Source organism: Balaenoptera acutorostrata, chromosome 3 (genome assembly GCF_949987535.1).
Source record: "Balaenoptera acutorostrata chromosome 3, mBalAcu1.1, whole genome shotgun sequence".
Lineage (NCBI taxonomy): Eukaryota > Metazoa > Chordata > Mammalia > Artiodactyla > Balaenopteridae > Balaenoptera > Balaenoptera acutorostrata.
Window position 1 is genome coordinate 84,386,704 of NC_080066.1, and position 22,551 is coordinate 84,409,254.

At 43.1% G+C, this 22,551-nt stretch overlaps 1 protein-coding gene across 5 annotated transcripts in view; it reads left to right on the top strand.

Annotated features, from left to right (window-relative positions):
* The window catches only part of MYO5C (myosin VC), a 107,343-nt gene that overhangs the window by 60,233 nt on the left and 24,559 nt on the right, over positions 1 to 22,551 (top strand). For 4 of the 5 annotated variants that reach the window (XR_003621737.2, XM_007194889.3, XM_057544661.1 and 1 more), the window contains exons 22-33: positions 830 to 994; positions 2,228 to 2,321; positions 5,040 to 5,103; positions 7,772 to 7,952; positions 9,947 to 10,040; positions 10,361 to 10,424; positions 10,506 to 10,586; positions 11,800 to 11,980; positions 13,580 to 13,673; positions 14,543 to 14,606; positions 16,925 to 17,093; positions 18,852 to 18,939. Coding sequence is in view for 4 of the 5 variants with exons in the window: in XM_007194889.3 (XP_007194951.2) it covers positions 830 to 994; positions 2,228 to 2,321; positions 5,040 to 5,103; positions 7,772 to 7,952; positions 9,947 to 10,040; positions 10,361 to 10,424; positions 10,506 to 10,586; positions 11,800 to 11,980; positions 13,580 to 13,673; positions 14,543 to 14,606; positions 16,925 to 17,093; positions 18,852 to 18,939 (1,339 nt within the window). In the remaining variant the exon portion in view is untranslated. The remainder of the gene's footprint in view (positions 1 to 829; positions 995 to 2,227; positions 2,322 to 5,039; positions 5,104 to 7,771; positions 7,953 to 9,946; positions 10,041 to 10,360; positions 10,425 to 10,505; positions 10,587 to 11,799; positions 11,981 to 13,579; positions 13,674 to 14,542; positions 14,607 to 16,924; positions 17,094 to 18,851; positions 18,940 to 22,551) is intronic. The other variant, XM_007194890.3, reaches the window with a different exon arrangement.

A 22,551-nucleotide genomic window follows, 5' to 3' on the forward strand; every position in this document is an offset into this window, starting at 1 on the left:
CTAGGGGTCGTTGGTGAATGGATGAATGTGCAAACAAGAAACTTTAGGTTTTGATAAAGTTTCCCCTCCTCGTGCTGTTGTGCAGCAGGCCTGCCTGTTATATAGCTTGTGGAGAACAGCATTGAAAAACAGCCGTGGCCAACTGGGAGCAGGGCCCGTGGGAGTCCCCACACTCCCTGAGCTCCTTTCTAGGTATTCATGTGCTTAGGGCTGCCATAACAAGCCAGCACAGACTGGGCGGCTTAAACAACAGACATTTATTTTCTCACAGTGCTGGAGGCTGAAATTCCAAGATCAAGGTGTTGGCAGCGTTGGTCTCTTGCGAGGGGTTTCTCCTTGGCTTACACATGGTCTTCCTCTCCCTGTGTCTTCACATCATCTTCCCTCGGTGTGTGTCTGGGTCCTAATCTCTTCTTATAAGGACACCAGTCATACTGGATTGGGGCCCACCTGTATGACCTCGTTTTACCTAAATTACATCTTTAAAGACCCAATCTCTAAATACAGTGACGTTCTGAGGTACTGGTGGTTAGGACTTCAAGATGTGGATTTGGGGGGATGGAGGGGACACAGCTCAGCCCGCCACATTAGGGGCTGTCCTGGAGCTCCAGGATTGGACTAAAAGAGCCACCCGCTCAGGAGGGCATTTGCCTGACCAGCTCTGCATCCCTATTTTCACTAGGTTGAAGGTGCTCATCCATGCCATTGTAATGATAACTGTGGTCAGTGTAAATAAACCTCCGATTTAGATGAGACGTTGTGAGGAGCAAATGGAAGAGCATCTTTATTTTGGATGAACCCCTAAGTATAGGATGTTTCTTTCCTCTAGAACAGAGAGAACCATGGGCTGGTGGAGAAGCTGACCAGCTTGGCTGCCCTTCAGGCCGGTGACGTGGAGAAGATTCAGAAACTGGAATCAGAGCTGGACAGAGCAGCCGCCCACAGGCAGAATTACGAGGAGAAGGGGAAGAGGTACAAGGCTTCCGTGGAAGAGGTCTGTGCTGGAAGTGACTATGGGCCTAGGTTGTGAGTCGTGCCGTGAAAGAGATCGCAGTGCAGCATTTTCCCACAGAGTAGACTTCTGCAGAGCAAATCAGATTTTGCCATTGGCTTCCGTTACCAAAGAGAGCCTGCCTGCATCTTAGGGGAGGGGAGATCTGAGGCCTGGAGTCTGGGTGGGTCTAGAAGAGGAGGCTGAGGCTTCAAGAAGCACAATATAAGGTTTCCTCTTCCTTTCCACGTTTGTAAAGTGATGAAAGGCCTGAGAAAGAGCCCTGGTCAGATGCTTCCCTCTCTTCCAGCATGACCTTGCTCTCCTGTCACCTGTCCACCTGGTGTGCATCCTGGAAGCATCGTCCCCAGAGCAGCAGTGCAAAGCATGGGCAGGTTTCCATCTCTGTGATGTAGTAAAAAGAGTAGCAGACATAAAAACCAGATATCCCAGGCTCAGATCTTCTCTGTCTGAGCAACCTTGGACAAGTCACTTACCCTCTCTGAATTTTGGTTTCCTCGTATGTAAAATGGGAATAACAAAAAGGAACTGACAGAATTATTGTGAAGATAGAATTGTCAGATAAAATAATTTAGCCAAGTGACTGTCGTAGAGCCCTGCAAAAGCGTGAACTGCTGTTTTCTAAGCAGGTGGTCTTTATTACCGTCCGTTCTGCACCTTCTGAAGTGCCACAGCACCCACCGTAGTGGCACCCGGGAGCCCCAGGGCATCCCTCTGCCCTCCCCATGACCACATGCCTGGCTGCACCGACACGGCTGCTGGCATCCCCCTCACTGCCAGTCACCAGCCACCAGCACCCAGGGGCCCCCGGCTGCCAGCCCAGCAGGCACTTGGCAAGAGAACTTAGGTCGTGATCACACATCCTTCCTGAGTCTCAGTGTGAATCCACTTTATACCATAAATTTCTTATATTAAGTATATACATACCCTGGCCAAGAAAAAAAGAAGTTTCCTTGACTTTGGGAAGACCTTGGATTTGGTTCTTTCTCCTCGATTTCAGCCATTTCTGGGCGAGGCTGGGAACTAGTGTCTGTTGAAGTCACATGGAGCCCTTGCATGTGGAGCTAAACACAGCGTCTCGCAGTGGGCTGGTGCCGGCTGTTACCTATGGACGGGAGCCGAGACCAAAAAATGCTAATTTAAAAATATACAGGCGGTGGTGACAAAACTCAAAGCGAGGTTTTCAAAAAAGCATTTTTTTCTTCCCTTTGCTAGAAATTGGCAAAGCTTCAGAAACATAATTCAGAATTGGAAATACAAAAAGAACAAATACAGCTGAAGCTCCAAGAGAAGACTGAGGAGTTGAAAGGTAAAGCCCAAGGTGACCCGACACACATTCACCCGTTCACAAGTCCAGTCAGTCATTCAGGAAATAGGTACCGGGTGGGAACTGAGTTTCAGGCTGGACCAGGAGGCTCTGGTATAATGAGAAAACTTTCACTCCACAGAGAATAACTTTATTTAAATTGTGGCAGCTGTACCCTACAGATTCATCCGGTTTATTTCCGTCTTTTGTCGGAGCACAGCCGTCCCTGTCTCAGAACCTCCTGGGCCATTTACAAAGTACCGATGGGTGGGCCATCAGCCTGGAGCTGTGATATCAGAAGATGGGGTGGGGGAGTATCTGTGGGTGGTGGTGGCAGGGATGGTTCAGTGTCTGTATTATTTTAAACCTTGTAGTCATCCTGATGCATTGTCCAGGGCAGTGTTGGGATAATGTTTGTGGCTTACCAAGGATTTGCACGCAAATTTCAGCTCTGTCCAACTTACTTAGTCTAAGTGGTACCCAGGTCCTCTGCCACTGTCCTGGCCCTGAGCAAAGGGCCCTGCTTAGCACTGAGCTACATCAGCCCTGAGCTGTCAGATGCAGGCCCTTGGGACCAGCGGTATCACTTTCCTTTGGAGTGTGGAGCAGCCATCCTTAGCCTCGCTCTGTCCATCTGTACTTGTCCGACTCAAATCCTAATTGCAAGCCCTTGCTAAATCCCAGAAAAGGCAGCAGGAACATGAGCCTAGTGGTGCCTCACCAGGTAGTTTAAATCACCACACTGGATTATCTGTCGTGTCCAGGAGCTATTCCTTAAGCTCCAGCGTGGGGGCGGGAGCGCAAGGGTTCAGGCCTGGGGATCTAGCACACACCTTAGGCCCAGCTGCTGGTGTTTGTGCCAGCATCTGGAGCAGCGCTAAGCCCTGGGGGTTCAGGTCAGAGTGCAGGAGAAGCACATGTCGGGAGGAGGAAGTAAACATCCTGAGGCCTGGCCAGCAGAGCAGGCGGGGTGTTCAGGTGATGCCCAGGAGGGCATGACCTCTTGCTCCGGATACTGTGTGCCCTGCACCCTGTCTGTAAGGGCTGATGATGTGGGTGCTGGGGCCCACGTACGTGGCAGTGATGGACAGAGAGAGGTTAGAGGTCTGTGAGTAAACCTTGAACCCGAATTAGGGAAGGGCTTTTTAATTACAATCCATTCCTCTTGCGTGTTTGTCCTTTTTTCTAACTTCTTTAAGTGGAATTTCCCACAAAAAATTTTAAATTCCCACAGGTATGTCCTGAAGATTATATGTTTGACAGCATTGACATGTTTGGGTGGGTAATTTTATAACCCCTTCTAAAAAGTGCCTGAAAGCTTTCACACCCCATGTTTATAAACTGCTTATCCTGTGGGTCTCCCTACACATGGCAAACTGAGTTTTATGAAAGCTCCAACTTCCACTTAGTCTTGTGACGTGGGACTCAAGGATATTATCGAATGCTGTTTCCCCTTCTTGAGATTCCACCTTGGGCAAAATCTCATTGCTTTGGGGGAGAAAGTCCCATTTGGGCAGCCTCTTTAGCCCATTTGCAAATAGCCCAAGATGGTAAACACCAGAATTGAAGTCAATTCTGTGAATGAATTAAACACTGAAATTATACCAAATACGGTATCTTCTAAATTAAAGCTTAAGCATTTTCCCTAGTATTTTCTGGCTGACTCATGACATGCTGAAGCAGTCATTTTGATTCAGGGACGTTTTACACCGCATCAGACAAACTATTAAACTGTTGGCTTTTTTTTTTTTTTTTTTAAACAAAGTCATGTGGAGGATTACTGTTGTCACCTCATCCCTGGGCTCCCCTCTGGGGCAGGACTCAGAAATGAGGTAGAACTCAAGGTCGAGGTGTCGGCTAAGCACATATCAGGCTGTCAGGCTTTGATGGGCTGCTGCATCTGTTAATCCTGCACCCATTCTGAAGGGCACCTGTTGTGTGTGGACACATTGGGAACGTGGAACTGTCCTAACCAGAGACTGTCTTGAACCCCAGTGATCGTTTCCCAGTGGTCAGGTGCCCACTTAACCTACACTTTGTGTTGGATTCTTGTATTTAAATGCAACAGTGGCTTTTTAGACTTCCTCTTCCCCAGATGAAGACAGACACTTTATTATGTTCTTGGTTATCATGAATGAGTGATTCTCCACCGAGGCCCTTTTGTACCCACCCCCCGCCAGGGGACATTTGGCGATGTCTGGAGACATTTTTGGTGTCACTGCTAGAGCAGAGGTGCTACCGACCTCCCGTGGGTAGAAGCCAGGGATGCCAGTCAACATCCTACAATGAGCAAGGTGGCCCCCACTCCACAGCAAAGAATTATCTAGCCCGAAGCATCAATAGTGCTGAGCTTGAGAACCCCTATCATAAATTGATCATCTTCTTCCCAAAGGGTTTCTGTTTATTTTTAATAATAATATTTATTGTCTCAAAGCCAACATAGTTATTTTAATAAAACAAATGGTATTCAGACCAATAAAAGTACTCTGAGTGAAACTATTTATAGATTCCAACACAACAAATTTGTGAGGGTTATTATTTTGAAACCCCCTTATCTATTTCTAACTTATAAAAAATGACAATTATACTCTCATCTTAAGTTCCATTAATCATAAATATCACATGATTATTCTTACATTCTCACTTTCTTAAATGTGACATGAAACAATCAAGGCATTGCTTTGCGGACATGTTTCAAAGAGCATTCATTCTCTTTCACAGAAAAAATGGACAACCTCACCAAGCAGCTCTTTGATGATGTGCAGAAAGAAGAACGACAGAGAACGTATGAAATCTCATTTGCCTTAAAGCCATTGCTTTTTTCTCTCTCTGCTGTTTTCTGTTTTGCTTCTCAGCTTGCAGGTAGCAGATCACAGATACAGGAGAGCAGGGTGTGAATATTTTTAGGAAGTGAGAGACTGAGCTTTGTGAGAGCTAAGTGCCCAGCGTGCACCTCTCAGACACTGCACAGGTTCTGGAGTTGTGGGCACAGTGGACCTTTATTGCCAAGACAGTGAGAAGTTCAGAGACTGCCACCTCTTCAGCTTCCATCAAGTCCAAGGATGAAAATTATTGCCTCTTAAATAAACCTCCCTTCCTTCCCCTCACCCCCCACATTGTATCTGTAAACTTGACTCTTGTCTCAGGCAGTAAGGGGTGTAACCCACCTCACAAAAATTAAGACAGGTCCCCATGAGCTTGTACTGTACCAGCCCTGCCTTTCCTGTCTCAGTTATCAAATCCTTTGCTAAGGTCTAGAGGTTCCAGTCTGTGCCCGCCTCTCTTAAGAAGTCAACTCACAGGTTTTTAGATCTCCAGGTAGGGATTCATGGCGGGGTGTTGGGGAGAGATGGAACATTCTTGCATATCTCTGTCGGAGGCTAGAAGGCACAGGGCTGCCTGGGTGGCAGGATATACAACTTCCCTGTGAAGTTAGTTAGCAGGAGAACCTGGGCCTGGATGAAGGGGGCAGGATGCTAAGCAGTTAGGAGAGGGAGTGTCACTGAAAATCTCCAAGAGTTAACAGATACATAAAGTGTTTCATGATCCTACATCAGTTTTGTTTGTTTGTTTTTTTGATGTATCGTTGATTTGTAATATTAGTTTCATGTGTACAACATAGTGATTCAAAATTTTTATACATTGTACTCCATTTATAGTTATTATAAGATATTAGCTAATATTCCCTGTTATATAATATATCCCTTTAGCTTATTTATTTTATACATAGTAGTTTGTACCTCTTCATCCCCTACCCCTTTCTTGCCCCTCCACCTTCCCTCTCCCCACTGGCAGCCACTAGTTTGTTCTCTGTGAGTCTGTTTCTGTTTTGCTACATTCATTCATTTGTTTTATTTTTTAGATTCCACATATAAGTGATAACACACAGTATTTGTCTTTCTCTGACTTATTTCACTAAGGTATTATACCCCCCAGTTTCATCCATGTTGTTGCAAATGGAAAATTTTCTTTTTTTATGGCTGAGTAATATTCCATTGTATACATATACCACATCTTCTTTATACATTCATCTGTTGATGGACACTTAGGATGCTTCCATATCTTGGCTATTGTAAATAGTGCTGCTGTGAATATTGGGGTGCATGTATCCTTGTGAATTAGTGTTTTCATTTTCTTCGGATATATACCTAGGACTGCAATTGCTGGATCATACCTACATCAGTTTTTAAATAGGGATAGTTAACTCTTTACCTTGAAAAGTCTGTTTTTCAGTGAACTCTTAACTCTAGGATAGAGGAGCTCAGCTATTGGCATCTGCTGGTGTTCTGGGGCCACTTAGGAGTGATCATTTCAAGCAGGGGCTTGGAGAGCCAGCCTGAGGCCAAGTCACTTTGACCCCTTTGCAGTCCTCATCAGCCCTCACCTGCAGCTCCTTTTGGTCCCTGGTCAGCTGACTGGGGAAGACTTGGTCCTGTCACAACCCTTGAGAGGCTCAGAGGTGCCACGGTCAGTGGGCACACTTCTGGTCAGTTTAGGCTACACGTCTGAGATTCTCTTTACATAAGGTTTCTGGCTGCAATTTGCTTCTTCAAGTGTATTTTCCTGGCCTCTTAGGAGCACTGTAGTTTTTTTTTAAAATCTGAAAACAAAGTTTAAAAGTTTGTTAACACCTGTAAGAAGAAATGAAACAAAAACCTATTGGGAATATGACTCTTCCTCAGGATTTTCCCCTTTGTGCTATAAAAGCAAGTCATAAAATGGACTGAGTTGACAGCCCAGCAAGTGGGAAGATGATTTCGTAAACTCACAGAGCTCCCAGGATGGCTTCAATTCCGACTGGGCCCCTGTGAGCTGTGTAGGGCTGGTCTAGACTCTGTATCTCTCTTCAGTTATTTTTCTTGGGCTCAAATGAGCAGTCGTCATACAAGGAATTGGCTTTCTGTGGCCTTTTGGGCACCTGGGTTTGCTGCAGTTTATTCTAAAATGATTGAAGAGCTGGACCCTTTCACATATTAAATGGCTATTAACTTAATAACCATTTAACTGGTTTAGGACTAAGTATTAACTTGTTTAGGACTAAGCCAAACTGCTCCAAGGATCCTTGGTTCGAGGCAGGAGACAGGACTTAGCAGAATGTGCCACGGTCTTTGCTGAGTGAAGTGGCCCCTTTAGGGGACCACGTGGAACCGGGGCGGCTTGGGGGATACACGACCCCCAACAAGCACTGAGTCTTTATGTTTAGCCTCCCTCTCTTGCGGTTCCTCGGCGTGACCCCTGTAGAGCCGCACTTCTCTGATCAGAAGGTGTAAGAAGCTGCCTTAACCTAAGGGGACAGAAAGCAGTCTGCTAAACATAAGACCGCTGTCCTCACAATAGGTCTTAACTTGGCTCTTCCTTTCTGAAGGAAGAGCCTCTTATTTTCCAAATGATCTGTAGTTCTACTTCAGGGTAAAGCCTTTAGAGACGGTTCAAAATTTTCTCTTGCTGCTTAGACTTCTTGAAAAAAGTTTTGAACTGAAAACGCAAGACTATGAGAAGCAGATCCGGTTTTTGAAAGAAGAAATGAAAGCTCTCAAAGATGAGAAAATGCAACTGCAGCGTCAGCTGGAGGGAGAGCGGGTCACCTCTGATGGCCTGAAAGGGGAGGTGGCCCGGCTGAGCAAGCAGGCAAAGGTAGGAGCTCCTCACTCCCCCACAAGCTCTTCGGCTGACTCGTCTGACCTGCACGAGAGGGAGGAACTTCACATCCCTGCAGGGTCAGCTAAAAGCACCCATGTGAGGGCAGAAAGCCAAAGGACCCCGGTTCCTCCAATTCTTCCAAGTAAAAACCCCCCTGCTGCCTTTGACTTAGCAATACTGTTTTTTTATGTTTTAAAAGTCAGCTTTCTAACTTTGTAAAAATTACATTTACATAAAGTTCTTCAAGTATGTTGGCCCAGAGAATACTTCCATATAAAATTATAAATTGATGGGAGCCCCTGTTATATAATCCATCATGTTGTATATCTGTTAATACCCTTATTAAAATTAAATGACCATATCAGAATCTTCCATTTTAAAGTGTTATCATGAACTGATGAGGATGATTATAATTTGTGTGACTTTCTGTTTGGATTATTAAAAAAAAAAAACAAAACTGTTATCAGATAATCTGCACAAGCAATGGTCCATGCCTGGACGATCAAGGTTTAACTAAATTCCTTCCCCATTGGAAAATACAAACCTGTTTGTCCCTCCGTTCTTCAAGGCAGGCCATTTTAGTGTAAGGTTGGAAAGATTTTAAGCTTCCGCTAGATATGTGAGACACATGTTAGTAGAATAATTGTTATGATTACACAGATATCCTCTGTAATCATCAAGGAGCACCCGTGCATGGTTTAGAAGATGCGTCATGGAATCATGCCTGGGTTGCCTCTGAATTTCTTAGCAGAACTGCCAGTATTCTCTGGGCCCTAGTTTCCTGTTGTTTGAAAGTAGTAGGTTGGACTGTGGAATCTGGAAGGACCACATATGCCTGTGAGTCCTGCATTCTTAGCAGCCACATAAGACTGATGTCAATCTGGGAGTCACGTCATCTGGCTGCAGTCTCTATCCTGGGAAATCATGTGGCTTCCCTTGGAGTAGGGCACCAATATTTGTCACTCGTTTCCTCTTTGGTAGCTAAAACCATGGTCCACACTCTCCATTGTGGTATATTAAGGAGATCAGTCTGATTTTCAAAGAAAATAAACCCATTGTCATCATGATACATGTTATAATAAGCCTGTAAGTAAATACAAATATGACTTGGAACATTTACTGAAACATTACCAAGAGTCGGGCTTGAGGGTGGATAGTCCTGGGTCCCCTTGTCAGCTGTCCGTGTGACCCTGAACGTGCCGTGTAACGCTTATGCAGCTTCAGTTTTCTAATCTATAAAAGGTCATTCTACTCACCTTATAGGCCTGTTACAAGGATGAGGTCGTGTATGTAAAATGATCGGTAAATGCCAACTTGATCTCCCTTTTCACCCCCTGTGGAAACAAGAGCTTTAACCTTTAAACACTTAGGCTAACTGAGAAAATATCCAGGAAGGGTTATTCACCTCTGAACAGCTCCCATAGCTACAAAAGCACAAACCTGAGCTCACAGGTGAATAGAGGCAGAATACAGCCTCTTCCCCACAACCAGAGCTGCCCCTCTTGGACCCGGGTCACGCACTCACTGCCAACTCCCGGACCTCCAGGGCATGCCCTGCCCCTGCTGCTGGGCCACATCTAAACGTAGCTGGAGCCCAGACCCTTGACTTTGCCCACTTCCTTGCATCCAAGATTTCATCATACAGTGAGAGAGAACTTAGCCCCTGTGCTTGACTTCTCGCAGCTCCCTCCCCTCTCCCTCCCCTCCCCAAGCTTGTAGTAAGTACTTATTTTTTCCCTTTTTATAGTAGGGAAGCTAATTCTCTTGCTACAACCAAGTACATCTGGGAAGAACAGTATTTTAGATAGTTAAACAAGGCTTTAAGGCCAAGCTTTATGGGCAGTGATGGTTTAACAAGATTTTAACTGAGAAACTGCAGGTAGGACAGCTTGCATAGATAAATAATACAGTAATAGTGTTCCCTTTGTCTGATGTAAGTCATGATAGCTGTTTTTTCTTCACCTGGTTCAATCATTGCTGGGATTCAGACAATCTCTGAGTTTGAAAAGGAGATAGAGCTACTTCAGACACAGAAGATAGACGTGGAAAAACATGTGCAGTCCCAAAAACGGGAAATGAGAGGTAACGAAAATATGAGTCACTGAGTCCATTGGGGTGCAGGCTGAATTTATCATAGGTGTCACTGCTAAGGCAGTGTGTCCTTTGATTGGTCTGAGGCTGGTTAGTTGGTTGGTTGGTATTATGGTAGGTTGAATAGCTAGTTGGCTTCATAGCTGGTTGGTTGGTGGGTGGGTTGGTTGGATAGCTGGTAAGTTAGTCAGCTGATGAGATGGTTAGCTGGAGAGTCTGAAGAGCTAGAGAACTGGGTCCTTAAAAAGGAAATGGAAAAAGAGAAATTAGGCAAAAATGTAATTTATACCAGTTCTGCCTTTTTCTCTCAGAAAAGATGTCAGAAATCACCAGACAACTTCTTGAGAGCTACGACATTGAAGATGTAAGAAGCAGGTAATCATTTGTGCATTACCAAGCATTTAAAAAAAGGTAACACATGAAAGAGATGATTTTCTTACCCTCCTCATGTTGCAGGCTCTCTCCGGAAGATTTGGAACATTTAAATGAGGATGGAGAACTTTGGTTTGCTTATGAAGGACTAAAGAAAGCAACACGGTGAGAAATTTCCCTCAGGTTCTTTGTGATTTTTCAGAGATAATGTACTATTGGAAACTCAAAAGTTTATCTTTCATAGATTTGATAGACAAAGTAAATTCCTTACAGTAGAATGGTCTAATAATCCCTGGAAATATTTCTTTGAAGATTGAGTAAATTAGTTTAATAATGAAGAACAATCTCTTTGTGGGATAACTGGCCAAGTAGTAAAACCCATAACCTGTACAATGAAAACTGACTATATCAAATAAGTTAGCCAGTGTTGCTATAGATATATAAATATGTTTATTTATTTATTTATTTATTTATTTAATTTTTGGCTGTGTTGGGTCTTCGTTGCTGTGTGCGGGCTTTCTCTAGTTGTGGTGAGCGGGGGCTACTCTTCATTGTGGTGCGCGGGCTTCTCATTGCAGTGGCTTCTCTTGTTGTGGAGCACGGGTTCTAGGCACGCGGGCTTCAGTAGTTGTGGCACGTGACCTCAGTAGTTGTGGTGTATGGGCTTAGTTGCTCTGCGGCATGTGGGATCTTCCCGGACCAGGGCTCGAACCCGTGTCCCCTGCATTGGCAGGTGGATTCTTAACCACTGTGCCACCAGGGAAGTCCCTATAGATATGTTTAAATTTAAGGCGTTCGCTTTTTAAAAAATTAGTAAACTGTTTTTAGAGCAGTTTTAGGTTCACAGCAAACCGAACAGAAAGTACAGAGGTTTCTCATATACCTCCTACCCCTACACACGCACAGCCATTATCAACATCTCTCACCAGAGGGTGCATCTTTTAAAACCGATGAACCTACGCTGACACATCATTATCACCCAGAGTCAATAGTTTACCCTAGGGTTTACTCTTGGTGTTGTACATTCTATGGGTTTTGAAAAATGTATAATAACATGTATCTTTATCATTGTTGCATCAAACAGAACATATTTTTTTAATTATTAGAGTAAAAATATAATTTTAATAATGTCCAAAATAAAATTTCTTATCATTAACTGCATGTTAACACCACATAACTCTTCCTAACTAGCTAGAAGGAGTTTATAATTATATGTTCCTAATTCCATAGCCTGTAACCTTGTGTACACAAGTAAACTTTATGTGCTTAGCGCCTGGCTCTTAATTGTGGGTTTTCATAACTGCTGCAGAAGTACACGCTCAGAGTCATCAGCAGAATAAAGACTGTGCAGTTAACTTCTTGACCCCTCCTCTAACAGCATTTTGGAGAGCCATCTCCAGTCCCAGAAGGATTGCTACGAAAAGGAGATTGAAGCTCTGAACTTCAAAGTGGTGCATCTAAATCAGGAAATCAACCACCTACAGAAATTATTTAGAGAAGAGAATGACATCAATGAAAGTATCCGTCATGAAGTTACCAGGCTAACATCAGAAAACATGGTATGGTCTCAGCCACGGGCCCCAGTCGTGGCCATTATTCTGGAGATGTTATACATTAGTGGAGTAAAATTCAGTGTCTCAGCTGTAAAACAAATTACATTTCCCAGGAGTGAAATAGCTGGTTCAGAAGATAAAACTATAAAATTACTCCAGGCTGGAAAGCATTTTAAGAGGGTTTACCATAGGATAGGTCCAAATTCTGAGGTGTGTGTGCTCTTAAATCTATCCATTTTAAATCTAGCCCTAACCCCTTGGCAAGTAACACAAAGCATTAAGGTAAAAAGGTACCTCTTGAGAGGGGTGTGCATTCAGAAGGTCAGTCGCCCTGCTCATGCCCCTCATCTCACTGTTTCAACAGCTTCCTTCTTCCGTGATGCCTGCTCTTCCCCACTGCGTTTGTCTCATCCTTTCTTCTCGCTCATGTCTACTGGCATGAAGAAATACCTTAGGAACCTTCTCAACAAAAGCAGTCCTTTCTTAACCCCACAGCCCTTGCAGCCACCATCCCATTTCTCTGGGAGACTTGGCCACACTTCTCCATGCCACCTGGCTGTGATTTCTCCACTCACCTCCCGTTTGCTCTGTGGCCACCCCATTCTGTGGGCTTCCACTCCCACTAACTGAATCTGCCTGCACAGGGCTGAGCACAGAGGGTTCCTTTCCACCCTCGTCTTAGTCTCTCAGCAGCACTTGGTGATGTTAATGACTCCCTCTTCCTCCTTTCTGTTCTGCTGGCTTCCAGGACACTGTGGTCTCCCAGGTTTCTCATCCCGCCTCCCTGGGTCCTCCTCCCCCCGCTAGCCTGGAAGCATTAGGAAATCTCAGTGCTGTGTCAACACGTGAGCATATGTGACCCTGGGCACAGCGGACGTATGGAACGGTAGTTAAGGACCTTCACGTCTTTGTTTATTCCTTGGGTGACGCTTTAATGAGGAATGTGCAGTGAAATCCAATTGCACAGTCAAACAAGTATTTTTCATTTGGACTTCAGAGGCACGGGTGTTTTCATAAACTTGCACGATAGAAAAAACTCTCCGTACGTGACTAGGGGTGGAAATGATGGACATTTAAACAAATATTAGCTAGACAAAGAGGATTATGAAACATATTGGATCATTCCAGACCTCTGCTAACAGAGCCGTGCGCAGCCTAGAGTTCAAAGGGCACGGTAGGACCCCTTTGAGATGATTCTCCTGTTTCTAGATGAGGAGATGATATCTCTGGGCCTGGACCAAAGACACTGGCTGCCATTTCCTCACATCATCCCTCCCTCAACTCAGCAGAGAATTCCCGTATGCCCTCCCAGATGTACACTTCCTTCTCTCCAGGAGACCTTGGAGATGTGGAGGGTTGTAGCTATGTGAGAACCGCTCACCCTGAGCATGCTGGTATTTCTTGTGACTGTATAGGTCTTGAGGTAAAAAAAAAAAGCATGCCGTCCATCCAGTCTATGCTTTGGCTAGCCGTCTTAACACAGCTATACTAGACGTATGTTCCATGGGGTTAATGACCTAGACAGTTTAGTTTGCTTCTGAGCAGCTCTGAGATTTTAAAGTTTATACGTGAAAGTGTTCTAATATTTCTAATTCTTCTCTAAAGATGATCCCAGACTTTAAACAGCAAATTGCAGAACTGGAGAAACAGAAGCAAGATCTTGAAATCCGCCTGAACGAACAATCTGAAAACATGAAAGGTAACTGGAACCCTCATGAAGCTGCTTTTAGAGAATGGTTTCCTGTATCCAGGAAATGACCAAAAAATCATCATCAAACTGATTCTCCGTGGAGCCAGGCAGGTGACGTAAATGTGAGAAATGGGCCGGGTAGACAGTACGTTAAGGTTCATAGGCATTTGAAGGCGGCAGCTGCCTCCAGCCTCCATTGATTGTTGGCAAGTAAGAGTTCGGGCCCCAGTATTGCTTGATATTCCAATTTTTAAAGAAAAGCCAGAAATCCAGGTTTTTATGTGAAATATCACAATTTTTAAATAATGGCTTGAAAAGCTTTTAAACACTGGGGCTTCCCTGGTGGCGCAGTGGTTGAGAGTCTGCCTGCCAATGCAGGGGACACGGGTTCGAGCCCTGGTCTGGGAAGATCCCACATGCCGCAGAGCGGCTAGCCCCGTGAGCCACAACTACTGAGCCTGCGTGCCTGGAGCCCGTGCTCCGCAACAAGAGAGGCCGCGACAGTGAGAGGCCCGCGCACCGCGATGAAGAGTGGACCCCGCTCGCTGGAACTGGAGAAAGCCCTCGCACAGAAACAAAGACCCAACACACCCAAAAATAAATAAATTAATTAATTAAAAGGAAAGGAGGGGGGAAATTGGTAAATGAAGATTAGTGTTACTATACGTATACAAATACATATTATATACGTGTATCAAAAAGACCGAACATATAGAAAAAAAAAAAGTTTTTAAACACTGTTCAGACCACATAAAACCTAATCTGTAGCTGGGTACAGTTCTGAACCCCTGATAACTGAAAATATGAAAATACGACCAAACCCAAATCAGAATGCAGTGACATGGCCACCAAAGGACTGATAGTTCCTCTCATTATAGGAAAACCGGAAGAGTTGTCTAATCAGTTGAATCACAATCAGGAAGAGGAAGGAACGCAAAGAAAGTAAGTATCATCGTGCATGTACCTCAGGTTCACGTTCATGTAATGCTTTTCTTTTCTGAAATTGGGGGTGATGCCAAAGAAAGGTTATTAAACCAAAAAAGCAAGGTGTTAATAAGATATATAATTTGTTAGCATTCAAGTGTGAAGAAAAGAAACACTTGTGTGCACACACACACACACCCTTCTCTGGGAGAGTGTATGAGAAATGAAACAAAACATTGGTTGCCTGCAGGAAGGGTAACTGGGTGACTGGTGCACAGGGGAGGGAGGAGACTTACTTTTCACCACGTAGACTTTTATACCCTTCGAACATTATGCCATACGCATGAATTATCTCTTCAGAAAAAATTGATAACATAAGATCATATGAAAGAGAACAGTTTCTCTCTCAGCAGACCACTTAGGGTAAGGCTTAAAATCCATGTTGATAGAGAATCTTCATCGATAAACCCCCCAAATTACATCCTGACCAGCAGAGGGCCTGGTAGAGCCTTGTGAGGAAAATGTTTTGCCACCAGCTTGTTGAGATACTTTTTTAAAAATGGTGGATTTTTTTGTTTCTTGGGGTTTTTTTTTTAACATCTTTATTGGAGTATAATTGTTTTACAATGGTGTGTTAGTTTCTGCTGTATAACAAAGTGAATCAGCTATACGTATACATATATCCCCATATCCCCTCCCTCTTGCTTCTCCCTCCCACCCTCCCTATCCCACCCCTCTAGGTGGTCACAAAGCACCGAGCTGATCTCCCTGTGTTATGTGGCTGCTTCCCACTAGCTATCTGTTTGACATTTGGTAGTGTATATATGTCATTGCTACTCTCTCACTTTGTCCCAGCTTACCCTTCCCCCTCCCCATATCCTCAAGTCCATTCTCTACATCTACGTCTTTATTCCTGTCCTGCCCCTCGGTTCATCAGAACCATTTTTTTTTAGATTCCATATATATGTGTTAGCATATGGTATTTGTTTTTCTCTTTCTGACTGACTTCACTCTGTATGACAGACTCTAGGTCCATCTACCTCACTACAAATAACTCAATTTTGTTTCTTTTTATGGCTGAGTAATATTCCGTTGTATATATGTGCCACGTCTTCTTTATCCATTCATCTGTCAATGGACACTTAGGTGTCCATCAGATTGTCAATGCCCTTAGGTTGCTTCCATGTTCTGGCTATTGTAAATAGAGCTGCAATGAACATTGTGGTACATGAATATTTTTGAATTATGGTTTTCTCAGGGTATATGCCCAGTAGTGGGATTGCTGGGTCATATGGTAGTTCTATTTTTAGTTTTTTAAGGAACCTCCATTACTGTTCTCCATAGTGGCTGTATCAATTTACATTCACACCAACAGTGCAAGAGGGTTCCCTTTTCTAAAAATGTTTTTGAAGCTATTTTAATTCAATGCTTTTGTAATAAAATATAGATTTACTTATTTATACATAACTCAAGTTAGAATTACAAGTTTAGAGTTTCACACTCATTAGTAAGGTACCATTTTATATCCTAGTGTTTTTCCATACCACAAAGCATTGCTTATATCAAATAATATTTTTTATAACTTAGATTAGATTGCACTTTTGTATGGTAAAAGTATTTTGTAAAACGTTATAATCTTCAGAAAAGTCAGTTACCCTGACTTCTTCACTGTGAATTTTATTCACAGTCATTTCTAAGTCATCCTCTTCAGATTAAAATTGACTCCCATATTATTATTTAAATCATCAGAGGAATAGATGTCAAATTTGTCATCAGTGTTCCATTCCAATTTAAAAATCCTTGAGATAACTTGATTTTAAGAACAGTAAATGGACATTCTATGTCCCAGAGAGCATTTTTCATCATGTGACTTCTTTGGTAGGATTGGGGCCAAATGAGGGCCCAAAACAGTAGGAAAGTGGTGAGCACCATTTTGGAACTCTTTGGATGGGTTCCCTTTTCTTCTCTCTCTGATCGCTGGGTTTTGGAGTACCTGTTCCCGGTCTTTTCACAAAGGAGATAATTATCGAGCTTTTGGTTGTAAGGGTGTAAGTGGGTATGGATGTCCTGTGGGAGCAGTCAAAGGGTGTAGGCAGGTGGGGACAAGAACTTCTTATCAGGTTAAGGAGACTGGAGCAGACGTGGACTTTTCTACCCCACGAACCCTGATCTCTTCGTCCCACTCTGAGCACTCCCCTATTCAGGTACCACTTGCTTTACACATAAAGCGGCCAAACTATTTTTCCATCTTTGGAAATATCACTGCTTGCTATGACAATGAGAGACATTTCTATGACCGTCAAACTGATACCAACATTTCCTAATCCTTTTCTCAGAACCGTAGAAGCCCCAAATGAAATGCATACCAAAGAGAAAGAGAAGCTGATGGATAACATTCAAGAAACGCAGGAGGCCAGCGAGCACTTGAGGAGACGATTTGAAACTGAAAGTGAAGTCAAGAGTAGTTTCCGGCAGGAAGCATCTCGCCTCACCGTGGAACACAGGGTTAGGAGTTTTGTCACTTGTTGCTGAGTGATGCCTGCACATGCAGGCAACACTGAAGGGGGTCAGGCCACCTAAAGCATCCAATGAGCAGCATCTGCCTCCCACCAGAGCAGTCTGTTTCCTTATCTCAAGACAGGTGGTCTCTGAGGTTACAACTGCCTCAGGGGAGCCTGGGGATTGACGAGGGCTGAGAGAGGATGGGTGGCGAGGACCTGAGCACTGTCCCATGGACGGCACCCATCTGAGATGATGACGCCCTGGCCCAGAGCACCTTGGGGGTGATAGGCTGATGTGTGACCTTCTCTGAGCAGAGCTTACCCCAACAAAGGCCTATGCTTGCTTCTGGGGGGGGTGTGCCCTTCCTGCGGTTTTCAGAGTCAAAATGTTCTTCTATGCAATGATCATGATTGTACATGACTAACTTTTTAACTTGTGAAAATCTTCATCAGATTGTCAGTGCCCTTGTCAACATGATATTTGGCAACTCTGTCAGCTTCCAGCAGTTCTATTGAAATTTTATTGGTGTGTGAAACCCGCAAGAATGAGAAGCACCAAAGTAGCAGATTGGGTGCTTTCCTGGCAGCTGGATGTTCACAAGCCCCTTCCTGGCCCGGCAACCTCCAAGACCATGACCAGGGGAGGGCTCACCCAGGCCTTGGTCAGCCTGCACGTGTCCACGGGCCCTGCTGCCTGTCGTCAGGGTCCCCCATTTCCTATCTCACAAGAAAAACATGCTAAGGTAAAATCACATTTTGCCATGTCAGGATTTAACTTTGAAGAGGAATCCAGAGAGTTTAACATTTAATAGGAAGTAACACATTCCAGTCAGGGCACCTGGATGATGACCATCTTTTTTGAGGTGGGGGTACCCCTTTCTCAGAGAATAAGTTTCTCAAATCACACTGGATAAGCAACTGCCTGCTAAACGTGAGAGGCTGTCCCACCTTCTGCCGCTGTGTCTGCGTGTGTGTCCCTGGGGTCTCAGCAGGAGCCAGTGGTGAGGGAGAGGGTAGGTGGGTGATCATGTGTGTTGCACATCTTGTCCTGTGTGAGCCTTCACTCAGCTGTGAGCATGTGGCTCTGGGTGTTGTCCATCCCTGAGTTGTGTGGGATTTGTGTGAGTTTGTTTCTGATGCTCCAGAAGGAGTGAGGTCCCACTCAGTGCCCCTCCTCAGGAGCCAAATCTCTGAAGTTTCTCCACCTGCAGCTTCTGACATCCAGAGAGCCCATTTGCACACCTGCATATTTTAAAATTCTCTACAATGGGCATTACTTTATTAAGGGAAAATTAGATCAAGTTAACTGTGGTCTATCCGTACAATAGGATATTATTCAGCCACGAAAAGGAGTGAAGTACTGATACCTGCTAGAGCATGGATGAACCTTGAAAACATTACGCCAAGTGAAAGAAGCCAAACATGAAAGGCCGCATATTGTATGATTCCATGTATATTAAATGTCCAGAGCAGGCAAATATGTAGACACAGAAGGTAGATTAGTGGTTGCCAAGGGCTGGAAAGGAATAGGAGGACAAAGGGATGCCAGCTAAAAATTACATGTTTCTTTCTGATGTGATGAAAATATTCTGGAATTAGATGATAGTGATGGTTGCACAACTGAGTATACTAAAAACCATTGAGTGCACACTTCAAATGGGTGAACTGTTTGGTGTGTGAATTATAGCTCAGTAAATCTATTACCAAAAAATAGGTTAAGATGCTTCTGAGCTAATGTCCTTGTTTCTTTTGATTTCTGTAGGATCTTGAAGAAGTGTTAGACATGAAGGACAGAGTGATTAAAAAGTTACAAGATCAAGTGAAGACTCTAACCAAGACAATTGAAAAAAGTAGGAAAAATAACATTCACTTTCCTATTTTTTGAACTTTCAGCTAAGGTCCACATGTGTTGACATGTTATTTCCTGATGTGGTCCAAAGAATTTGAAAACCAAAGGAATGGGTCTCAACTGGTGGGTTTGGGGCTCAGTGATGGGCTAATGGAAGGATCCTTCAAGGCAGGAAGATAACTGCCTGTCAGATGATACCAGATATGCTCATGCAATTGTAAGGGACACCCTGGAATGACTACTTTTAACCTCTTTCTCTGTTAGCTCTCTCGTTGTAAAAATGAAACTGTGAAAAAGTTTCAAATTTAATGGCTTTAAAATTTATTTCCTCTCTCAGTGACATGGAATCAATATCCCAGTTTCTATTAGAAAAAAGAAGTAGACAACTAAGAAGCTGGACAGCAGTCCTAAACATGGACTGAACTGCACACTGAGTGTCCTCATGAGCTCCTGGGAAAAGGACCCTCTGCCTTTCTTTCCTTCGCCCGCTTCTTCTTTTTTTTTTACATCTTTATTGGAGTACAATTGCTTTACAATGGTGTGTTAGTTTCTGCTGTATAACAAAGTGAATCAGCTATACATACACATATATCCCCATATCCCCTCCCTCTTGCGTCTCCCTCCCACCCTCCCTATCCCACCCGTCTAGGTGGTCTCAAAGCACCGAGCTGATCTCCCTGTGCTATGCGGCTGCTTCCCACTAGCTATCTATTTTACATTTGGTAATGTATATATGTCCATGCTACTCTCTCACTTTGTCCCAGCTTACCCTTCCCCCTCCCCGTGTCCTCAAGTCCATTCTCTCCATCTGCATCTTTATTCCTGTCCTGCCACTAGGTTCTTCAGAACCATTTTTTTTTTAGATTCCATATATATGTGTTAGCATACGGTATTTGTTTTTCTCTTTCTGACTTACTTCACTCTGTATGACAGACTCCAGGTTCATCCACCTCACTACAAATAACTCAATTTCCTTTCTTTTTATGGCTGAGTAATATTCCATTGTATATATGTGCCACATCTTCTTTGTCCATTCATCTGTTGATGGACACTTAGGTTGCTTCCATGTCCTGGCTATTGTAAATAGAGCTGCAACGAACATTGTGGTACATGACTCTTTTTGAATTATGGTTTTCTCAGGGTATATGCCCAGTAGTGGGATTGCTGGGTCATAATGTAGTTCTATTTTTAGTTTTTTAAGGAACCTCCCTACTGTTCTCCATAGTGGCTGTATCAATTTACATTCCCACCAACAGGGCAAGAGGGTTCCCTTTTCTCCACACCCTCTCCAACATTTATTGTTTGTAGGTTTTTTGATGATGGCCACTCTGACTGGTGTGAGGTGATACCTCATTGTAGTTTTAATTTGCATTTCTGTAATAATTAGTGACGTTGAGCATTCCTTTATGTGTTTGTTGGCAATCTGTATGTCTTCTTTGGAGAAATGTCTATTTAAGTCTTCTGCCTGTTTTTGGATTGGGTTGTTTGTTTTTTTGATATTGAGCTGCATGAGCTGCTTGTAAATTTTGGAGATTAATCCCTTGTCAGTGGCTTCATTTGCAAATATTTTCTCCCATTCTGAGAGTTTTCTTTTTGTCTTGTTTAAGTTTTCCTTTGCTGTGCAAAAGCTTTGAAGTTTCATTAGGTCCCATTTGTTTATTTTTATTTCTATTTCCATTTCTTTAGGAGGTGGGTCAAAAAGGATCTTGCTGTGATTTATGTCATAGAGTGTTCTGCCTATGTTTTCCTCTAAGAGATTTATAGTGTCTGGCCTTACATTTACGTCTTTAATCCATTTTGAGTTTATTTTTGTGTGTAGTGTTAGGGAATGTCCTAATTTCATTCTTTACAGGTAGCTGTCTAATTGTCCCAGCACCACTTATTGAAGAGGCTGTCTTTTCTCCATCATATATTCTTGCCTCCTTTATCAAAAATGAGGTGACAATATGTGCGTGGGCTTATCTCTGGGCTTTCTATCCTGTTCCATTGATCGGTATTCCTGTTTTTGTGCCAGTACCATACTCTCTTGATTACTGTAGCTTTAAGTAGTATAGTCTGAAGTCCAGGAGCCTGATTCCTCCGGCTCCGTTTTTCTTTCTCAAGATTGCTTTGGCTATTCAGGGTCTTTTGTGTCTCCATACAAATTGTGCGATTTTTTTGTTCTAGTTCTGTGAAAAATGCCAGTGGTAGTTTGATAGGGATTACATTGAATCTGTAGATTGCTTTGGGTAGTATAGTCATTTTCACAGTGTTGATTCTTCCAATCCAAGAGCATGGTATATCTCTCCATCTGTTTGTATCATCTTTAATTTCTTTCATCAGTGTCTTATACTTTTCTGCATACAGGTCTTTTGTCTCCTTTGGTAGGTTTATTCCTAGGTATTCTTTTTCTTACAATGGTAAATTGGAGTGTTTCCTTAATTTCTCCTTCAGATTTTTCATCATTAGTGTATAGGAATGCAAGAGATTTCTGTGCATTAATTTTGTATCCTGCTACTTTACCAAATTCATTGATTAGCTCTAGTAGTTTTCTGGTAGCATCTTTAGGATTCTGTGTGTATAGTATCATGTCATCTGCAAACAGTGACAGTTTTACTTCTTCTTTTCCGATTTGGATTTCTTTTATTTCTTTTTCTTCTCTGATTGCTGTGGCTAAAACTTCCAAAACTATGTTGAATAATAGTGGTGACAGTGGACAACCTTGTCTTGCTCCTGATCTTAGTGGAAATGGTTTCAGTTTTTCACCATTGAGAATGATGTTGGCTCTGAGTTTGTCATATATGGCATTTATTATGCTGAGGTAAGTTCCCTCTATGCCTACTTTCTGGAGGGTTTCTCTCATAAATGAGTGTTGAATTTTGTCGGAAGCTTTTTCTGCATCTGAGATGATCATATGGTTTTTCTCCTTCAATTTGTTAATATGGTTTATTGCATTGATTGATTTGTGTATATTGAAGAATCCTTGCATTCCTGGGGTAAACCCCACTTGATCATGGTGTATGATCCTTTTAATGTGCTGTTGGATTCTGTTTGCTAGTATTTTGTTGAGGATTTTTGCATCTATGTTCATCAGTGATATTGGCCTGTAGTTTTCTTTCTTTGTGACATCTTTGTCTGCTTTTGGTACCAGGGTGATGATGTCCTTGTAGAATGAGTTTGGGAGTGTTCCTCCGTCTGCTATATTTTGGAAGAGTTTGAGAAGGACAGGTGTTAGCTCTTCTCTAAATGTTTGATAGAATTTACCTGTGAAGCTATCTGGTCCTGGGCTTTTGTTTGTTGGAAGATTTTTAATCACAGTCTCAAGTTCAGTGCTTGTGACTGGTCTGTTTATATTTTCTATTTCTTCCTGGTTCAGTCTTGGAAGGTTGTGCTTCTCTAAGAATTTGTCCATTTCTTCCAGGTTGTCCATTTTATTGGCATAGAGTTGCTTGTAGTAATCTCTCATGATCGTTTGTATTTCTGCAGTGTCAGTTGTTACTTCTCCTTTTTCATTTCTAATTCTATTGATTTGAGTCTTCTTCCTTTTTTTCTTGGTGAGTCTGGCTAATGGTTTATCAATTTTGTTTATCTTCTCAAAGAACCAGCTTTTAGTTTTATTGATCTTTGCTATCAT